This window comes from Drosophila biarmipes, chromosome 2R (assembly GCF_025231255.1).
Source record: "Drosophila biarmipes strain raj3 chromosome 2R, RU_DBia_V1.1, whole genome shotgun sequence".
Lineage (NCBI taxonomy): Eukaryota > Metazoa > Arthropoda > Insecta > Diptera > Drosophilidae > Drosophila > Drosophila biarmipes.
Genome location: NC_066615.1, coordinates 18,156,696 through 18,176,036, shown reverse-complemented (window position 1 = coordinate 18,176,036; position 19,341 = coordinate 18,156,696). Strand labels below are relative to the sequence as shown.

Below are 19,341 nucleotides of genomic sequence, written 5' to 3'. Positions count from 1 at the left end.
AAAGAAAGAACACAATATAAATAAAATTTGTATATTTAATAAAAATAGCAAAATAAAAATAAACTTCTTTTAAAAAATTAACAAAGCCATCTTTGTCCTGCCCATTTTTCAGTTTATTTAACAAGTCCTTACATTACGATCATTAGTTAACGCCTCCCATCAAATTGACCACCCGGTTCTTGTATCGCTTGGAAATGTCCTTCTCGATGTGCGACTGCAGAGTGCGCGTCTGGGCAATCAGTTCCTCCAGGACGGGGTTCAGCTGCTGCCTCTGCTCCCGCAGCTCGATGGCTCGCTTCTTGAGCGCCTCCCGCGTGGATCGCAGCTTCTCCACGGCCTTGGTCATCTGCTGCAGCTTGGTGGCCAGCAGATTGGCATACTTCGGGGAGTGCTTCAGCTGGAAGAGGTGCCGCGTCTGCTCGTCGGAAGTCTGCTGGATGATTTTCTCCACAGCGCCCAGAATCTTACGAATGCTCTCCGCATCGTGGGTGGCAATGTTGTCCATCAGGGAGAACATTATGTCGCTGGATGACTCTAGCTGCTTCAGTTCGTAGAGACGCAGGCGCAGGAAGGATTCCAGTTCGTAGAGCTCGTCCAGGAAGCGATCGCGATAGTTGGGCGAGTCCAGCAGAGTGTAGGCCTGATCACCTGGGAAAAGATAACTTAAATGTAGTTGCCTTTAAAAAGGCTTAAGAAAGTTCTTACCCTTGGCAGTGCCTCCGTCCATGCCAGTGCCCTCCACCACGATGCCGTACTCCTCGACGGGAATGTCAAAGTTGATCTCCACCGCATCGGTGGGCGCACTTTCGATGCCCCAGTCGATGTTGCCGCCGTCGTTCTCCTGCAGATCCCCACTGCCAAAGTCCCCATAGTCGATAATCTCCGCTGAAACGGTCGACGAGGTGCCGCCATTGTCGTCCGCTCCGAAGTCAATCTCAAGCGGAGCATTGTCATCCTTGCTGACCAAGCCCTCGTTGAGGTTCAACCGAATGGGCGGCTCCTCGACGGCCAGGGGCGCCTCCTTGTGGATGTACTGGTACACGGTGGTGTTGCCGAACTCCACCAGGTGGCTGAGGATGAGCAGCGCCTGCTTGTGACCGCTGATCTCGGCGTACAGATTGATGCCCGGCTGGATCTTGGCTATGCCGTCAAGGGATTTGGCGTACAGATCGGGAAGACCGGCCAGAACCTCCACGAACTCGGCGTGCAGGTTGTCCCCCTTGACGCCCAGTTGCTCCAGCAGGGCGGCGTGCTCGGCCAGCAGCTGGCTCTCTGGCTTGTTCAGGTCGTGGGCACGCTTCTGGCTCTCGTCCGTCTGCTGCTCCAGCTTGGCCATTTGCTTGCGCACTCCGGGAATCTCGTAGTTGACGTTCCGCACGAAGATCTGGGCAGTTTCGGCCAGGTAGATGGCATTCTTCTCGTACAGGCGGCTGATCTCCTGCCAGTCCTTCATCCGCTGGCTGCCGTAGGTGCCGAACACGCTCTTCGTGTCCTTCTCCGTCTGCTTCAGGATCTCGATGATCTCCTTGACGTGGTAGTAGTTGATATCTGCAGGGGGAAAGTCGATAATGTTGGTATGCCTTGGGACCACTGGGAGCACCTACTTGTCCTGGCCAAGAGCTTGATCAGCTGCTCATTGGAGGGCATGTCCTGCAGGGCGCTGCTGATCTTCTTGTGGATCTCCCGAATCTCCAGCTGCACATTCTTGGGGACAATCCGACGGCTGATCAGCCAGTCCTGCAGCTTCAGCGTGTGTATGTCGATAGGGATCTCGGATTCCTGTTGGGCGTAGTATATGGTGGTTTGTTGATCATTATTGAGGAATTGGTAAATAGAAAGCTTACATTCATTTTTGTCAATGTTTTTGTCCACGCAGGCTGTTTTGTTATGTTGCCTCTGGCAGAGTTGCCAGACTGCGTTGCAGAATTAAGCAGGGACTCCAACCAGTTCATGTTTCACCTGGAGTTAGATGAAATATGACTTACCCACCGATTTGGCTAGGGGTAGAATTTTCAAAAGTTGTTCTAAAATTTCAGATAGTATCTAAGCCGGAAAGGGACGGAGCGGATCACTATATCTTCCAGGTCCCAAAGCAAGGAGCGGAAAAACAAACCATTTCATTCTTTTTTTGACAATAGTATCTTCTACTCTTTGGTGTAGTTTTTTAGGTTTTCCAAATCAGGAATGGAATTGGTTTCATTTGGGAAATCTAATGGAGAATATAACTGTAGCTATTCTTCTTAGATCTGGACATTACGGATTAGATTCTATAAAAATGGCATTACCTGTACGATACAAAAAATAAAAAACATTTATTACTTCTGAAACATAACTCCCTTGTATTCGATTTCTAAAATAAACGTACATTATATTGATTTTTAGATACTAAATAAAGTAAAACAGAAATATTTAACATTTAAAAATATGCTTTAATATTTAAAGAAAGTAAAGATACAATTCTTAATTTAAGGATATATATTTCATCTATAAATATACAGTATTACTATTATATCCGACTTATTATTTATTGGCTGTTTAAATAAGGGAACATTTTTTTGATAATACTTTTTTAATACACTGTTTGAAAATGCATCGATTCGCAAATTATTTACAAAAAATTACAAACTTAGTCGCCAGGAAGTTTTTGAAAAAAATAATTGCTACACCACCCACAAAGGACAAACGAGGGGCGTACTTTCAAATAGTTCCTATTATATATATTTTGTTTTCAAACAAAGGTTAATCAAAAACTAAGCAATGGTTCTGCGGATCGACTCCTTAGGGTTTCATAGGCCTAAGCTGTGTAGTCATTGGCAATAGCTGCGGCATCCGTATCGTCCCTGAACATCTGGGCCACTTGAGCACTGGGCAGTACCTTTTGGGAGCTTCCTGTCTTGGTCTTGCGCCAGATATCCCATTCCACAGGATGCATTTTCTTCTTGTGGGAGTGCATGTTGGCGTTCGAGTTGAAGGTGCGGGGACAAAAGGGGCATTTGTAGAGGGGCTCGCCAGTGTGTTGCGCCATGTGCTCCTAAAAAGAGAAATACCATTAGGAAAATACATTTGAGAATGGTAAAAGGTACCATCCCACCTTAAGGCTGATGTCTTTCTTGAAGGTTTTGCCACACTGTTCGCAGGTGTAGATCACATTCGAGTGCGAGTAGCGCTTGTGGCCGATCAGCGCCCGGGAGTTCTTGCAGCTCTTGCCGCATTCCGTGCAAATGAACAGCTTGCCCTCGTCGTTGTGGCGCCTCAAATGCTGCTTGAGATTGTCCTCGTCCTTCAGCCAGCTCTCGCAGTCGGGACGCGGGCACTTGATGCGCGGCCCGCTCTCCTCGAAGTGCAGGCGAACGTGCTTCTCGAAGACGGCCTTGTCCTTGATCTTCTTGCCGCAGACATGGCAAATATTCGCCGCCTTGCGGTGCTGCATGCTGATGTGGACCTGCATGTGATACTCCGTGGCGAAACTGTGGAACGGAAGGAGTGCGCTTAGCATGGACCATGGATCATGGGGAGCGGAAGTACGTACGCATTGTGTTTGGGGCACTGGGGACAGATAAACTTGCGTTCGTTAACGGGCACGTGGGAGCCCTTATGCAGCTCGAGCAGATTGCGCCGCGAGAAGCGCTTGCCGCAGTCCTCGCACTGGAAATCGCACTGCTCGTCTGGCACATGGTGGACCAGCCAGTGGGCACGTAGTACGCTAGAATTGGCAAACACCTTGCCGCAGTCCTTGCATCTGCCAGAAAAGATAGTTGAGTATTAAAGAGGCTACTCTAATAAATGTACCCACTTGATGTATTCCGGATTTTCGTGCCGCCTCGCATGCTCCTGGATGAGACAGCGCTTGTTGAGCTTGCGGCCACAGCACTTGATGAAGGGCCGCTCCTCCGGATGCTTCTCCTTGAAGTGCTCACGGATGCCGTCGAAGTCCTCCGCCAGGAATATGCACAGCTCGCAGCCCATGACTATATAACGCTTGATCAGCTCCTCGTCCTCTTTGCAGAACGGTGGCAGTCGCTCCATCTTGAATATCCTCTTGGGCGGTCCCCGTTTGGCCGGTATCTTCTCCTTGCCCTTCCTGCCCACCGCACCCGCACCCCTTTTCGTCTTGGCCGGCTTGGCCACCTCCCGTTTGCGCTTGCGTCCACTGCGTGTCACAATCAAGTCGTCGGTGTCCTCATCCTCGTCCTCTTCGTAGTCCTCGTCGTGATCGTTGTTGCCGTCCTCGAAGATGAATTCCATGTCTGGTGATTCCCGTTCGGTCTTGATGCCCACCTTGCTGTCTTCCGGTGACATGGGCTGGCTCAGATCGAGCTCGTCCAGCGGGTTCACATTCAGCTGGGCGCTCACGTCGTTGTCCACGGCCAGCACGTCGGCCGGCATGAGCACCTCCTCCGGCCAGGAAGTGTTCACCATCTCCGGATCCTGCTTGAACTTGGCGGTGGTGGCATAGATCACCTGGGCCTCCTGTATGGACACGTAGAACTGGTGGAACTCGGACACCTGCGTCCAGCAGACGTTGCAGATGACCTTGGATATCTCATCGTTGGGCAGCACCTGCATGTGGTTGGGAGATGTTATTAGAATCAAGAGCATCCCGGGCACAAAAACACAAAAGTGGGTGAGGGGCAGCAGAGCAGTCTACCTCGAACCAGAAATGCTGGCGCAGCACCTCCGCCACCTTGTTCTCCGCCATGTCCGCATCGAAGATCTGTAGACACATCTGGGCGCCGCTCACTCCGCGCAAGCACAGGCGGCAAATATCCATTTTGCATTTATTTGATAAAACTATAATAAAAGTAGTAATTTACATAGCTCTGTCGATAACTCCCATCGCAACTATCGGATGTGGGATGTGTCGTGATGTATGCCCCGCCAACGGTCATACTGCGCGCATGGTCACACCTATTTGTATCTGCGAAAAATGTAATGTGGAAGATATTGTCGCGGAAAAATGAGTAAACCAGTGAGTAAAAGCAAGGAACCGGCTGCACCTTCCGCCAGCCTAAAGGTAAAAGTACCCCCTACAGCGAAGTCAAGGAGTTGTGCACTCACCGTCTCTATTTCCAGAGGATTAGCGAAAAGAAGTTGGAGGCCTTCACCGTGGGCACCTTTTCCAAACGCCAATTGTCCAAAAAGGAGATCGAGGAGCAGAAGAAAAAGGAGGATGCGGCGGCAGCAGCTCATGTAGGCGATTAACGTCAACCCATCTCAGCCAGTTAATAATCCAATACGCTTTGCAGGCCTTCAAGGAGTTTGTGGAGACCTTCCAAGAAGCGCCCACTCCCTCCTCCAAAGTCTGGGTCAAAGCCGGCACCTACGATGCGGGCTCCCGGCGGGAGGACAAGTCGGAGAAAGGCAAGCTCTACAAGCCCGTCTCCAAGCTGCAGGAAAAGGGAACCGCCGACAAGGCCGAGGAGTATGCCAAAATACTGGCCTCGGATCTGAAGAAGGAGTCGGGTCCCCTGAAGAAGAAAAACCAGGAGAAGAAAAAGAGCAACTTAGAGCTGTTCAAGGAGGAGCTGAGACAGTGAGCTACATAGCTATTTCCTTTAGATATTACCCTAAAATATTTTACTGTTTTCAGAATCCAAGAGGAGCGCGAAGAGCGTCACAAGTACAAGCACCTGGCCGTGTCCCATGCTCCGCCAGCCCAGCAACCGACGGCAGCGGCAGCTCCAGCGCCCAGCAGCAGTGCATCCAGCACATCCCAAGGCTCGAGCAGTTCCAAGGAGGCTGGGTCGTTCGATACAGGCGATCCAAATACCACCAATCTATACTTGGGCAACCTAAACCCCAAGATATCCGAGCAGCAGCTCATGGAAATCTTTGGGCGCTACGGTCCGCTGGCCAGCATCAAAATCATGTGGCCCCGCTCCGAGGAGGAGAAGCAGAGGGGACGCAACTGCGGCTTTGTGGCCTACATGAGTCGCAAGGATGCTGAGCGCGCCCTAAGGACTCTAAATGGGCGCTACATCATGGGCTACGAGATGCGCCTGGGATGGGGTAATCTATAGCTTGAAATCTATGGGTTCAATGTATTTATGGTATTAATTTTTTCTGATTTTTAGGAAAGACTGTGCCCATTATGAACACGCCTATCTTCGCCCCGCAAGCTCTGCTGGAAATGACTCTACCACCGCCTCCATCCGGATTGCCCTTTAACGCCCAACCGCCGCCAAGTGAGGCTGATGTCTTACCCAAGAAGAACTACAAAGAATTCGACCGAGAGGAGGACAAGGAAAATCTGGAGAGAGTTAGTTAAAAACCATTTGCCCAATTAACAGAGTACAACTGACAATGATTTTTTCGATAGATACTGTCCAAATGCGTCGTTAAAGTTCACGTGCCCACGGAGAAGTAGGAACTACTCCCAGAAGTTAAGCTTTACGGAAACTTATATAATTGTGTCCTTTCAGGGCCGTACTGAATATCATTCATCGGATGATCGAGTTTGTAATACGTGAGGGTCCGATGTTTGAGGCCTTGATCATGATCCGGGAAATGGAGAACCCGCTGTTCTCGTTCCTCTTCGATAACGAGAGTCCTGCCCACATATACTATCGATGGAAGCTGTTTTCCTTGCTGCAGGGCGACACACCCAATGAATGGCGAGAGGACGAGTTCCGCATGTTCAAGAACGGACCGGTTTGGAAGCCTCCCGTTGCCAACTTCTACACTCAGGGCATGCCAGACGAGCTAGTTGTTGATCCTGATGCCCCTGTGGTGCACAAGGGAGCCTTGTCCAACGCGTAAGTTCAATAAGAATACCCTTTCTAATCTAAATAACTACTTCTTATGATTTCCACAGGCAACGTGATCGACTTGAGGATCTGATTAGGCAACTAACACCGGAACGCACCCGCATTGGGGATGCCATGGTCTTCTGCATAGAGCATGCAGATGCTGCCGATGAAATTTGCGAGTGCATCGCCGAGTCTCTGTCCAACTTGAGCACACTGCCTTCAAAGAAGATTGCTCGACTTTATCTGATCTCAGATATACTGCACAACTGCACGGTTAAAGTGGCCAATGCTTCTTTCTTCCGCAAATCGTAAGTTAATTAGTTTTTTATTGAGCTTAAACAGAGATTAACCTTTGCCATGTAGTGTGGAAAAGCAGCTATTGGATATTTTTGAAAACCTGCATAATTACTACCAGAACTTTGAGAGCCGCTTGAAAGCGGAGGGCTTTAAAACCAGAGTCTGCAATGTAATTCGCGCCTGGGAAGACTGGACAATATATCCCAAAGAATTCATGGCTCAGCTGACGGCTAAGTTCCTCGGGAAAACGGTTAGCTTGTGGATTTTATTATTAACTATATATTAATTATAATGAAATCTGGCCTTTAGTACACCATGCCAGTCAGTTCTTCACCTAAAGCTGAGGAAACGCGCTCCGAAGAGGCTCTGGACGAAGACATTGACGGTGCCCCGCTCTCTGGAGAGGAAAAGGACGACGAAGACTTGGACGGAGTGCCACTCGACGGAGCCGCTTTGCTCAAGAGCGCCTTGAAGCGAGCCATACCCGACGTAGATGCCGCCACACCTAAGCGTGAAACACCCCGAAAAGATGAATACCTCGATGAAATCGATGGCGTACCTTGTAAGCCTCTATTAATAAAAACCTATTCTGTAATCAAAGAAAACCTTAAATTCCAGTTGATGAGGACCTTGATGGTGTACCTCTGGAAAAGGACTCCAAGCCTACGTCGAAAATGCCCGGATTTATACCCTCAAAGTGGGAGACAGTTGATCCGCAGCAAGTGGAAGCGCAAGCGATTACGACCAGCAAATGGGACACTCTCGATCCACCAGATCCGCCGAAGTTCTTCAGCTCGGGCGACGAGAGCGATGATGACAACCCGCAAAAGTTCAGCGACGAGAAGCGACAGAAGTTGAGAGACATTGAGTTGAAAGCCATTCAGTATCAGGACGAACTGGAGTCCGGTAAACGGCGCATAGAACCCGGTTGGACTGTGGCCGAGCAAGTGGAATACTTCCGCAAGCGATTGCTTAAAATGGTAAGCTTCAATAACTACAGCAAGACCGTTTTAATAAACGTATTCCTTTTGATTAGGACTCGAGATCTGAAACTGCGGTGGACTCTCCCCTGAGCTACATGCACAGCAAACCAAAGGGCTCGAAGGTCAGTGAGAGTGCAGCCCAGTTCAGCAGCAGTTCACGTAAACGGTCGCATTCGCCTTACTCCGCTGGAGATACGAAACGCCGCGACTACTCGCCAGAAAGCTCCCGCTCCTCCAAGTCGTCCAAACGTAACCGATCGCGAAGTCCGACCGGATCTTCTCGCAGCTCCCGCTACGAGAGCCCGGCCACAGGTTCGTCGTCCCGCTCACGCAGTTCTCCTACCACCTTCTCCTCGCGGTCCTCGCGAAGGGAAGAGGTATCTCCTCCGAGACACCGCAGCGACAAGCACAAGCACAAGCACAGGCACTAGAATTTGCCCTTTGGACGATTCGCATTTAATTAAATTGATACTCCATGAAAACACACTCGTCGTTTGCTTTAAATACACAGTATATATATTTTAAATCTAAATTGTTTGTTAGGAAGTGGAACACACGCACAACAGACGGCCCGGGAAGTTCGATTCCGCTCTGCGAATTTTTCTAAAAACATGAATCTAAGCAAGCTATCTTAAAATGGTTACGATTTGTTAAGGAAAGTCGGCCAAACAACCAACACCAGTCCTCGAACTGCCCGGGCCTAGCCATATAAGCAGTGGTGATTATCGTAGGGTGAATACATAGATGTGTGGCTTAAAAGTAGATGCGGACAGCCTCCTCGGCATTCTGCTCCACGGGGCAGTATGGGCACTTGAGTATGTGCCCGACGCTCAGTTTGTGCAGAGCGTCGTTGGATATAACGTGGCCGCAGGTCAATTTCTTGGGCGGATTGTCCTCGGAGGTCTGCTGGCGCAGGATGGGGCAGGCGAAGATCGAGTGGAAGCGGAATTCCGGCTGCAGGTCGATCTCGATGGGCAGCTCGTCGCAGCCGTTCCACATGCCCAGCACCTGGCGCGACTGCATCACCTGCTTGATATTGAGCAGGGCGGGCAGGGCAGTGCATCCGGCGTTGACCACGACGGACAGGGCCGAGTTCTTGCTGATGCCCAGCAGCTGGCAGGCATCCTTGAGGAATATGAAAGACAGCTCAGTCCACATCTCCTGGCCCAAGAAGTGCTTGTACGGCGAGTTCTCCAGTCCGCTCGGAAGATATATAAAGCTGGCCATAAGGTTGGCAATCTCGTGCTCGTAGCGCACAGCGAACTTCTTAAAGTTTAGCCGGGCATAGCAGATGGCCTCGCGCTGCGAGTCCAGGCCATACGAGACCAGTTGCATGAAGCGCATGCGGTGCAGCCGGAACTCAATTAGCGAGTGACGATCACTCAGTTGCTGGGAGTACATCTTCGCCCACTTGAGGGCGTCGGTCAGATCCCTTTTCTGGATCTTCACCCACATGCCGTAGATGTCGGCGAACTCGCGCTCCGAGTCGAACACATCCTGGGCGTGCTCCGGCGACATCTTGCACTCGCGGATCAGGGTGCGGGCCACGTCGTCCATGCCCTGGCGGCAATAGTGCTTGGCAATGGCCTTGTTCAGCAGCATCAGGTTCTCCTCGTCCTGCAGTACGTCCACGCGCATGGTGGATGTGAAGTCGGAGCTGAAGTTGCGGTCGATGGCCTTGCCGATCTTCGAGATGGAGCCGTGCAGATCACGGTGCTCCGTGGACAGCTTCTGCACCCGCTCGTTGCACCTGGTGATGGCCTTCCGGATGCTCTCCATCTGGCGCTCGGTGAGGCGCTGCGGTGCTGTGGGCTCCGTCTCCACCTGCATGCTCACCCCATCGCCCATGGGATCGTCCTGGGAGACCTGTGTGCTCGAGTTCAGAGTGGTCACCAGCTGCTCCGCCCTGCTGAGGACCTCCACCAGCTCGGACATCTGGGTGGCTATGTCCCCGATGTCCGCCGAGGCGTTCTCGTGCAGCTGCTCCAGCTTGGTCACCACTCGGGTCAGGTCCTTCTCCACCGACGAACAGGCCCACGACTCGTTGTCCATTGTTAGCTCCAGTTTCGTGGGAGAAAGCCTAGAAACCATCCACGCCAGTCGGGCGTTGACTTGCGATCTTAAGGATACTCGACTTCAGGGGTTCGTTGCACTATTGTCCTCCAAAGTCACGTCTAAATTCAGTTGGACAGCGGAAAATGCGTAGTATTTATAAATTTATTGTAATTTTATAACACAAAGGAGACGAAACATCGATGCCAACTTGCAGGTAATCGATGTTTTCAAAACATCGGTAACGGTCTGTTTAGACTAACCGCTTCATTGTTAATGCTTAAAAATGATGTAGGCGTTCACAAGACAGGTGCGCCATCAACATCTTTTAACACCATCGTCACTAATAAATTAAAATTGAATAATCTGAAGTATCTGCTATCGATCATTCGAAAAATTTGTCTCTCCTATGAGACGTTATGGGGTTGAATAATGAAAGCTTTACACCGCCAACAAACTTATATTTGTGAAGCATACTTCATGGCGCACTGAAAAGGAAGTTAACTTTTTTTGAAAAGGGTTTGGAAAAATCAAGATTTAGTATTTGTCATATTAGTGAACAATTTGTTTGGAAATATCCAACTAACACTTATAAACTATTGGATTATAACTCTTTTTTAATATAAAATAGTGGGAATGCCCTATTAGCTGCAAATGTACGGAAACTATCGATACTACGAGTGGGTATCGACTAGCGAACAGTGCTGCCCATCTCGGTTCGAGCGACGGAAAAATCAATTATTATTGCTGCTGCTTCTGGCAGAGGAAATTTATAACGACAAACAAACAGTTTGAAATTAGACATAGTTAGATAAGATAACGAAATTTGAAATAAATCCTAGGGTGTTAATGTTAATCAACTGGTAAATGTTAACGAAGTGTGCAGTTCAACTTGAGAAGAAACCCAAGGACATGGGATGCCAAATCTCCGCACTTTGAATTCATAATTTTAAAAATAAGTGATGAGTCTTGAGCCGAACGACATTGAACCCAAATTACAATGCCGTACCTCCAAAAATAAAAAGGCACTGAGAGCGGAAATCAGTTTCCAAAACAAATATATCTGCAGACAATGCCGAGAAAATATTGAAAAAAAAATAAATAAAGAGCTGTAGTGAAAATAACAACAGAGCACGGTTAAACAATTTTACTTTCGCCGTTTGCCAGTCAGTGCGTTCGAAAGCGAAATGGAAAACGCTGGGAAAACTCATAATACACGCGAGAGTGTGTGCATGTGTGTATGATAACATGAGAGAAGATGCTGCGAAATGAAAAATTTGAAAACACGAAAAGTTCGCATGGGTACAGTGTCAGTCAACACTTTAAACATAAGTCTCAATTGTCTAATTTTTATATAAAAAATACCTTTTATTGCACTGGTTAAATAATGTTTTTAGTTAAGCAGTTCAACTATTAAATAGATACAAGTAGACCGTTACTAGCTTTTATAATCAGATACTTTTTTTTAAAAAAATTTAAAAAATTGTAGTTTATATATTTAAGGGCTGCCCTTTTTTGTGTCTGAATGTACAAAACTCGTATAATATAAATTTAGAAGTTCAATTTCGAACCACAAAATGCTGTCTATTTATTTTTCTTACAATTTGAAAAGTATTGAGATGATTTTCAATATGTTCCTATAATTTTTTCATTACTACTTATCAACACGGAAAATCGACTCAGCGATATTTAGTAAATACATTTTTTCCCGATATTAAAGTTTAATTTTTTAGACTGATGTGTGTGCTTGGGAACCCCTCGGAAATTCCCGGTGCAGCCCCAAGCTGCAAATCACTTGTCTCATCGAAAATAAAAGAAAATAATGGCCGACGACGGTTATGAGGAAGAGCGGGCCCGAACCGCTTTGGCTCCGTCGTGTCGGGTCTTCAGGTCTGATCTGCCGAAAATTCGCTAATAGTTTCAGAAATTTGCCTGCCCAGTTCGGGAACAACATTCGAACTTTGCGTAAGCACACTCGCTCTGTCCAGCTCTTGGCCGCCCAGAGGCCTGAGGCCGTTTTCCAAAACGAAATTGAAACGCTTTTCCCTTGGAGAAGCATTCATTATTTTTTATGCGGTCGTTAATTGTGAAGAGCCCCTGTGATTTGTGCGCTGGCAAAAGTGAAAATAATAAGGAATTATTAGACGGGGCCGCAAAGAGCGAATTGCGCGAGCTAAAAATAAAAAAGATCGGGACCGCTATTTATGTAATAAACTTTTTGTTTTTCCGCAAGAATATCTCAAATCATACAGCGTTTTGCGTTGCGACTCGCCGTGGCCAGTGATGTGAACGAAACTCCAACGAAGCGTGTAACCACATTATGCATCTATGTATCTTTCAGATAATGCTTTAAACGTACAGAAACCAACCATTAGCCAGCAGCCAACAGCCAACATGAGCCAATGTCAAAGTTAACCAGAAACAGTCAACACATCGCATAGCCAAACGCTCGCCGCGAGCCATCAACGAACCAAGTCGATCAGGAATATTTAAGGACAGCTGCCTTAGGAACTAGCTTTAACCACCTAACCAATAGCCACACAGAGTCGCGATACAAGCCGCTCTAAGCCAAAATGCCCGCAACAGCCACGTCGAAGCAGAGGCCTCCGGCCGTCGAGGAGGGCATGACGCCCAAGAAAACCGCCTTGATCATTGTCACCGTGATCGGGTGCATCGCCATCCTCTGGCCGAAGGTCTTCCATCCCATGATGTTCGGCGGGGTTCCGCCGCCCAAGCAGAACTTCAAGGATCAGCGCGCAGTTCCCGGCGGTGAGTCCTCAGGTTTCAGGCATTCTTGAATAATAAATAAGAGAAGCCACATATTAGTTTTTAAAACAACTCGTAGGTTCCCTTCGAGCTTTTAGTCAAAAAATCAAAATATATATAAAAAAGTTTAAAACTACAGAAATATCTTCCAATTGTACTAGATATTTATAAATGCAATTTAATTTTTAAACATTTTGTTTTATGACAGATTGCTTTTTTTATTTAAAAAAGAGTTATAATAGTTTTTTAGGGTTCTTAACTTTAATGTTGCCCAGAACTTCACTAGTGTTTTCATGTATTATTATTATTCCTTTATAATTTATTATTAATTGCTTTTATTTTCTTTTTATTTCCGTGTGTGGGTGGTGTTATGGTGTGGGCTGTGCTGTCGATGTTGTAGGATGTTGTGACGTTGTGCTTGACAGGGAGCAGTTCATGAATGTCTCGAAGAAGGACCCCGTAGAGCCCTTCGGTCCGCATTTGTATCGCAAACAGATCAATGTTTACACGGGCGAAATAAGTACGTGAAGCAACGATGTTGTATTAATTTATTCCACTAACCATGTTTGGCTTTTCTAACGATATACGTCTAATATGCGGTTTATATGGATAAAAAAAATATGAAATACCTTAATAGGTATAACCACAAGATAACATTCTTAATTCGATTTAATATTTAACATAGTTTAGGGATTACATTTAATTTTAAATTATTAGACGCTTTACTAACTTTGTATGGCTATGCTAACGATCGGATTGAATGAGCAAAAATAATTTTAAGTAATAGTTTTTAATTTTTTATTAAACTGCGGATTAAATTACGACTTTATTAAATACCTCCAAATTTAAAAAATATATTAAACTGTTGGTTTTGCTTTTAACTTTTATTATTCTATCCTATCCAAAAATGAAAATAGAATAACAATTGATATTTTTATGCTATTTATTTTTCACAATTGCTAACCGAATTTTGTGTTTCATCATCTGAAATTCGAGGTAAACCATATGCTAATAGATGCATCTGAAATCGTCTCAGGTCTGCGCCAGGAGCGCCCAGCCCACCTGCACCCGGAGTCCATATACCAGGCCATGAAGGAGCGGGGTCGCGCCATCCCCGCCACGCAAACAGTTCCGATTCTGGAGCAGCGGAAAACCTCACCCAGTAATCCGCCCCCGCGGATCGTGGACGGCCGGGTAAGTTTTGGTCCACAGTCATTAGCTCTGCACCGTTCTCCGGATGATAAATCCGCAATTATACACATTTTCGGCGGCTGCGGTCGCACTGATTATAATGACCGCGGGATGAGACATATCCGCGCTCGCGTTGGAAGGCGTTTATAAATAGCCAAGCGTTTATTTTATTTGGATTCGGGTTTTGTTTTTATGACACTGCACGCAAATTGAAGGCAAAAGACAGCGCTAAGGAAAACACAAAAAGAATCTGTAAGGATGAGTGGGAGATCGGCAGAATGTGCTGCTACATATTGAACTTGTGCCAAATTCAGTGCGCCAGTTCCAACTCGCTCTCGTCCAAGCAAACAGGCGGTAGCATGGCCAAGCAGCCGAGAGAACCGAATCAGCTGTACGCTGTGCACGTCAAAATACATCAGGGCGGATACGCGATTTAATCATAACAGGTCGAAGCAGACCCAATTTGGTATCCCACGAAGGGGCTGCACTTAAAAACTATTGACAGCAAGCACAAAATGAGTCTTTTCTGAAAAGACCCGGGCTTAAATAAAATCTTTATGTCTAAAAGAGTAAAGGGTGCACCGGGCGGATACGTAATTTTTATGATTACAGGGGGAAAACTCATATAAAGCTTATACTTTGGGCACGCCATTCCCGGAACTACACTAACAGCCACTAAAAAGACAAGGGTTTCATGAAATTCATTGAATATTTTATTTTTTAAAATTATAAGATAGTAAATTTATAAAACAAACGTAAGATTTCATAAGCTTTGAAGCTTGTAATTTAAATTCAGATTCATCCCTATATTACAAACTGGTTTTTAAATTTTTACCGAACCTTTTTTACATTTGTGGATAGAACATTATTATTTTTATAGTTTTGTTAAACAATACTAAGTAGATAAGTAAATCTACCTTTATTTGATTAAGTATAAACTTCTAGTGTAAGATATGAAAACTATATTATTATTTTTATAAATTCATATTTTTCAGCCTGGCCCCATTCCTGGAATGCGTCCTCCCATGGGAGCCGGAGCACTGCATCAGCCCCAGCAGCGGGGCAGTAGCATGGGCTTCCTGATGCCGCTCTACACGATTGGAATTGTGGTCTTCTTCGGCTACACCCTGATGAAGGTGACTGCATCGCCTGCAACCCAGTTACAAAAAACTAAACCCCTTCCCTTGCAGATAATGTTCAAGAAGCAGGTTCCCAATGAACCGTACGGACCAGCTCCTTCGAACCCCTCGTTCCGCCAGGAGGTCTTCGGGAAGCAGAACCACAGCCAGGTGGAGGACCTGGGCGGCAGCAAACTGGGTGAGTTCCCGCCTCTGCCGAATGCCATCCTCCGGACAATTACCACTCCAACACATACACTCACGAGCCAATCCTAACCGAAACAAACTCATTTTGTACTCTTCTGCTTCTGCCCACGCACTCCGCAAACCAAAAATCGAATATCATGCAACCAAAAAGGCTGGCGAGAGCATCAGACAAGTAAGCCGGATAGAGATGGTCGCATAGATGGCCATAGCGTTCCGTTCGTATCTTGAGTTTCTAGACCTCGGCGAAGGCCCTTTGAGTTTTGAAATATGTCCTCCTCATTTGGTTTAGTACTTTATTACCGTAGCGAGATATGTGTTCTTACATTTTTACCTAGATGTGCTTACCGTAGATGTTGTGTACTCTATGTATATACTAACTCCGAATCAATCACGCTTACATGGATATATTATACTTATTTTGTTGCCACTCCCTGCCCCGTGTAAATACCCCCTAGTTTTGTTAGTCACTTTTCTGTGGGCCCTGATTACCAATCTCAAAGCCAAATCGTACGACAATTTTATAGGAGCTGCCGCCGTGAAGCCGCCGGCCGCCAAGGACACCGAAAAGGAGCTCTACAACGCCAGCCTGTCGGCCACCGAGGTGGCCAGCAGCCTGTCCACCTCGCTGAAGAACCACCAGCAGCTGAAGGAGGCCGAGCAGCTGATGGAGATCGAGAAGCTGCGCCAAAAGCTCGAGTCCACGGAGCGGGCGATGGCCCGGCTGGTGGCCGAAATGAACACCGATCAGTATGAGGCAAAGGTTAGCATCGCCACGGCACCAGATACCAATACCGATACGGATACAGATAAATCTCAAGCTAATGATTCAGATACATTGTGTAGTGCCACACCATCGCAGCGACTTCAGTTCAGCGCGCTCCCATCATTTATTAATCTTTTATCCTCTTTTGTGTTCTCATTTTCAAGATGATTGCCCTCAAGTTTCTCAAGCGGCAGCCAAACTTCTAAGACAAAACCCAAACCATCATTCAGTTCACATAGAATCAGTCAGTAAACAGACCAAAATCAGACCAACTACTACTCAGATCACAACTAAGTACAAGCCGCGAATACATAGATTGTTTCTGTTTTCTGTTGGTTTCTAGTGGATCCAGCGGGATCCTTGGAATGGTTTCAATCCCCCGACCCGCACCCCAAATCCCGTCTGTATGTCCTTGTAACAAGTGCATGGAACGGACTTCTCCCGACTCTGTTTCTGTTTTAACCTGCTTGTCTGCTATCGGCATGCGATTTTCCACCATATCTGTGCACCTGTGTACCCGTACCTACTAACGAATCCCGTCTAAGTGTGCTTGCATCTCACTGAGTACTCTCTATCTGTCGCTCGACTAAACTCTTATGATGGGGACATATGTTTCGATTCAGAAAAGCCTTTTTCGAACTCTATTCGAACACTTCCTCTAGACCGATACATCCAATACACTGCCAACCAAGATAATCGCCAATACCATTCCATTGTCTAAGCTAAACAGAAGTTACCACATGAATATTCACTCTCTGTCGTTTCTGCGTTTTTCATGTTTCTCACGAATGTGTGTAAATGAATTTATTGAATCGGAAACCCCGCTTTTGGGGCTTAGTTGTTACGGCCATACAAGGTTTGATAGACGCGGCCGATGAGCAATTGAACGGCCAAGACAAGCAGAGGGCGACGAGCGACACTGAAACCGATTCGAATAAGGTTAGAGACCGTCAAAGGGTCCGGCACGGCAATCCTTGAATACATAACTCTGTAACTCTTGGATATCCGAGTATTAATCTTTTTTGTTCATTAACCAAGATCCTTCGACTAATTGAGTTTTGTTGCGTTTCACCTAACCACAACGAATTGAAGTAATTAAAGCGTTTACTATTTTTCATTTCGAGGCTGTAGATTCTTGCTTTTATCTGAGACCTGCGCTGTTTTGAGAGTGTAGTCTAATCCATTTTTGTGCGTGTCCTGCGTCCCCCAGAAAAACGACAACGAAAAAACGAGAGAGCAACTAGACCAGCAGAACCTTTCCAACGGACATGCAAGCACCGACCCACATCCGGAGCAGGAGGCAGCGGCGAAGGGAGGCCGGAGACGCCGGGATCTGAGCGCTGAACGGGAACTAACGGTAGGCCATAGTGTTATTTTGCATCCGGAATCCGTAGAGCCGTTGACGTAAATAATCGAATATTGGTGCAGGTACTCGGCATGGAGTTGACAGCCAGTTGCGAGGGCGGCCACAAGTGGACTGGACGCCCTCCAACGCCTGTTTTCCGAGCGCCAAGCGAACATGTAAGTGCCACGCCGCACAGCCCCACCAGTTCCAGTTCCAATGCCCAGTTTTATGCCTCTAAACTTCCTCTATACTGGCCACTAGTGCTCCTAAACTTCCTCTATGACTAATTGCTAACAAGCCATCCTATGTGTTCTGGGCCTAACACCTCGCAATACCATTCCAAAAACAATGAACTGGGATGTTTTACTGATTAATCTTTCTTCCTACCTTCCTATTAAGATCCAAAGTTATTCACCCTATGTCATAGCCTCTAGTTTTGTATAAATAACCTTTAAATAGGGGTTCAATCCTCACAAATCAAAAGGCATTTAAAATGTCTTAGAGGGACGTTTAAAAGTATGCAACAAAATATTTAGATTCCAGAAGTAAAAAGGACTTCTACCGAAATACGGTCAATTTTTATTCGTTGCATACTTTTTAGATGTCATTTAAATGATTCTAAAATCTTAGTGATATCTGTGGCCCATTCTGTTTTAACTTTGCTTGTAATCAACACATATAAAAAAGTGAGAAATGTTCTATTAAGTCCCTAAGAATATATATAATAACTATATTATTTGATATACGAAAACTAACCTTTTGCTGCGCATATATGTTCAAGCTTCCTTAAGGACTATGCCTCAAACACCATGTTTTATCCTCTCCCCATTTCAGTCCAAATTGGAAGAAAACTTGCCGGAGCCGCAGTCCATTTACTTGGAAGGCGCTTTGGCCCATGAGTCCCAGATTTTGGTGGCCGACTCCCAAACCAAACGAGAAGAGGTCTACGACTCGGAGCTCAATGGATCAGCCGAGGAACCAGCCGTACGAATATCCACCTAATCTACCTCCTGACTTACTAATCCGAGTCCCATTCACCAGATCATTCTTAGCAGCAGAATGACATTGTCATTGATTAATTTGGACGCAAATCAACAAAATGGAAATGCAGGCAAATCCCCAGTGGAAAGTCCCCTGGCTGATGACATCGAAATAATTGGACACGACGAGCAGTAGACAAAGACGTATACCTCAGTGTACACCGCGCGATTTTGATATACCCATATTTTGGCAATGATAACGACGACTTTTTCAGACGAAACTATATTGCAAGGGCCGAGTGAAATTTCGTTGCTAATTTCGTTAAACGACGAACATTATGACTGATCCAAACGAAACAGATTTGCCAATAATTCGATATCTAATTTGTATATACATATTGTATGTTTTGATATCTTTGTTTTGATTTAAAAACGCCAACGTTTTGTCTCTCTCGAAAACCACAAACCCTGTCTTTCTGCTCTTGAAAACTTTTCTCCTTTTCGGTCACACGTCGACCCACTTGCATGTCGGGAAAACCCCTTAACTCTATTAGAAAAATCGCGATCTTGGTAGTCTGCATGATTTTATGTGAATACTGTTAGTCAAAGCTCAATGAAAAACTAGTCTACCATTAAGCTAAGCGCATTCTATTTCAAACCGCATGGTCTATTACTGAGCCCTCTTCGCATTCAGAGCCCCTAGTAACTTGTCGAGGAAAATTACTCAAAGATCCGATCGATTGCACACTATGATTAAACGGCTAAAGTTAGTGCTACAGCGTTTGTGAACCTAGTATAATGAATAAATTGAAAACCGAACTTGATACGGAAATGTCTTTTTATTTTTGTGAAAGGAAGTCCTGGGGATCAAATAAATAAGTTATTTAAAA

At 46.2% G+C, this 19,341-nt stretch overlaps 5 protein-coding genes across 24 annotated transcripts; 2 read left to right on the top strand and 3 right to left on the bottom strand.

Moving 5' to 3' along the window:
• Positions 1-17: 17 nt before the first annotated feature.
• On the bottom strand, positions 18-1,985 carry LOC108022591 (CDK5RAP3-like protein). The gene is made up of 4 exons (XM_017091618.3): positions 1,845-1,985; positions 1,605-1,779; positions 706-1,548; positions 18-648 (listed from the first exon to the last, which is right to left on the bottom strand). Exons 1-4 carry the CDS (start codon positions 1,950-1,952, stop codon positions 143-145), a joined length of 1,632 nt encoding a protein of 543 aa, XP_016947107.2. The 5' UTR covers positions 1,953-1,985; the 3' UTR covers positions 18-142.
• A 707-nt stretch (positions 1,986-2,692) lies between these two features.
• Positions 2,693-4,856, bottom strand: LOC108022735 (transcription factor grauzone). The gene is made up of 5 exons (XM_017091824.3): positions 4,649-4,856; positions 3,794-4,560; positions 3,530-3,739; positions 3,092-3,467; positions 2,693-3,031 (listed from the first exon to the last, which is right to left on the bottom strand). The coding sequence occupies exons 1-5, from the start codon at positions 4,769-4,771 to the stop codon at positions 2,795-2,797; spliced, it is 1,713 nt and encodes a 570-aa protein (XP_016947313.1). The 5' UTR covers positions 4,772-4,856; the 3' UTR covers positions 2,693-2,794.
• A 27-nt stretch (positions 4,857-4,883) lies between these two features.
• Positions 4,884-8,513, top strand: LOC108022734 (U2 snRNP-associated SURP motif-containing protein). Its single transcript, XM_017091823.3, has 12 exons — positions 4,884-5,014; positions 5,074-5,190; positions 5,247-5,533; positions 5,591-6,009; positions 6,075-6,259; positions 6,320-6,363; positions 6,423-6,755; positions 6,815-7,057; positions 7,113-7,296; positions 7,356-7,608; positions 7,665-8,026; positions 8,083-8,513. The coding sequence occupies exons 1-12, from the start codon at positions 4,958-4,960 to the stop codon at positions 8,458-8,460; spliced, it is 2,862 nt and encodes a 953-aa protein (XP_016947312.1). The 5' UTR covers positions 4,884-4,957; the 3' UTR covers positions 8,461-8,513.
• A 9-nt stretch (positions 8,514-8,522) lies between these two features.
• LOC108022736 (E3 ubiquitin-protein ligase RMND5A) lies at positions 8,523-10,307 on the bottom strand. Its single transcript, XM_017091825.3, has one exon. It carries the CDS (start codon positions 10,118-10,120, stop codon positions 8,783-8,785), a length of 1,338 nt encoding a protein of 445 aa, XP_016947314.2. The 5' UTR covers positions 10,121-10,307; the 3' UTR covers positions 8,523-8,782.
• A 487-nt stretch (positions 10,308-10,794) lies between these two features.
• Positions 10,795-19,275, top strand: LOC108022832 (resistance to inhibitors of cholinesterase protein 3). Of its 20 annotated transcripts, none has more exons than XM_017091987.3 (12): positions 10,795-10,944; positions 12,423-12,850; positions 13,248-13,367; positions 13,884-14,041; positions 15,034-15,174; positions 15,229-15,355; positions 15,515-15,535; positions 16,965-17,065; positions 17,337-17,483; positions 17,555-17,647; positions 18,306-18,455; positions 18,513-19,275. In XM_017091987.3, the coding sequence occupies exons 2-12, from the start codon at positions 12,655-12,657 to the stop codon at positions 18,645-18,647; spliced, it is 1,389 nt and encodes a 462-aa protein (XP_016947476.1). In that variant the 5' UTR covers positions 10,795-10,944; positions 12,423-12,654; the 3' UTR covers positions 18,648-19,275. The 20 variants fall into 20 exon arrangements, with proteins under 20 accessions (XP_016947476.1, XP_016947468.1, XP_016947482.1 ...); XM_017091979.3 differs by lacking the exon at positions 16,965-17,065 and adding an exon at positions 15,888-16,123; XM_050887542.1 differs by lacking the exons at positions 10,795-10,944; positions 16,965-17,065 and adding exons at positions 11,945-12,046; positions 15,888-16,123.
• The last annotated feature ends 66 nt before the right edge of the window (positions 19,276-19,341 follow it).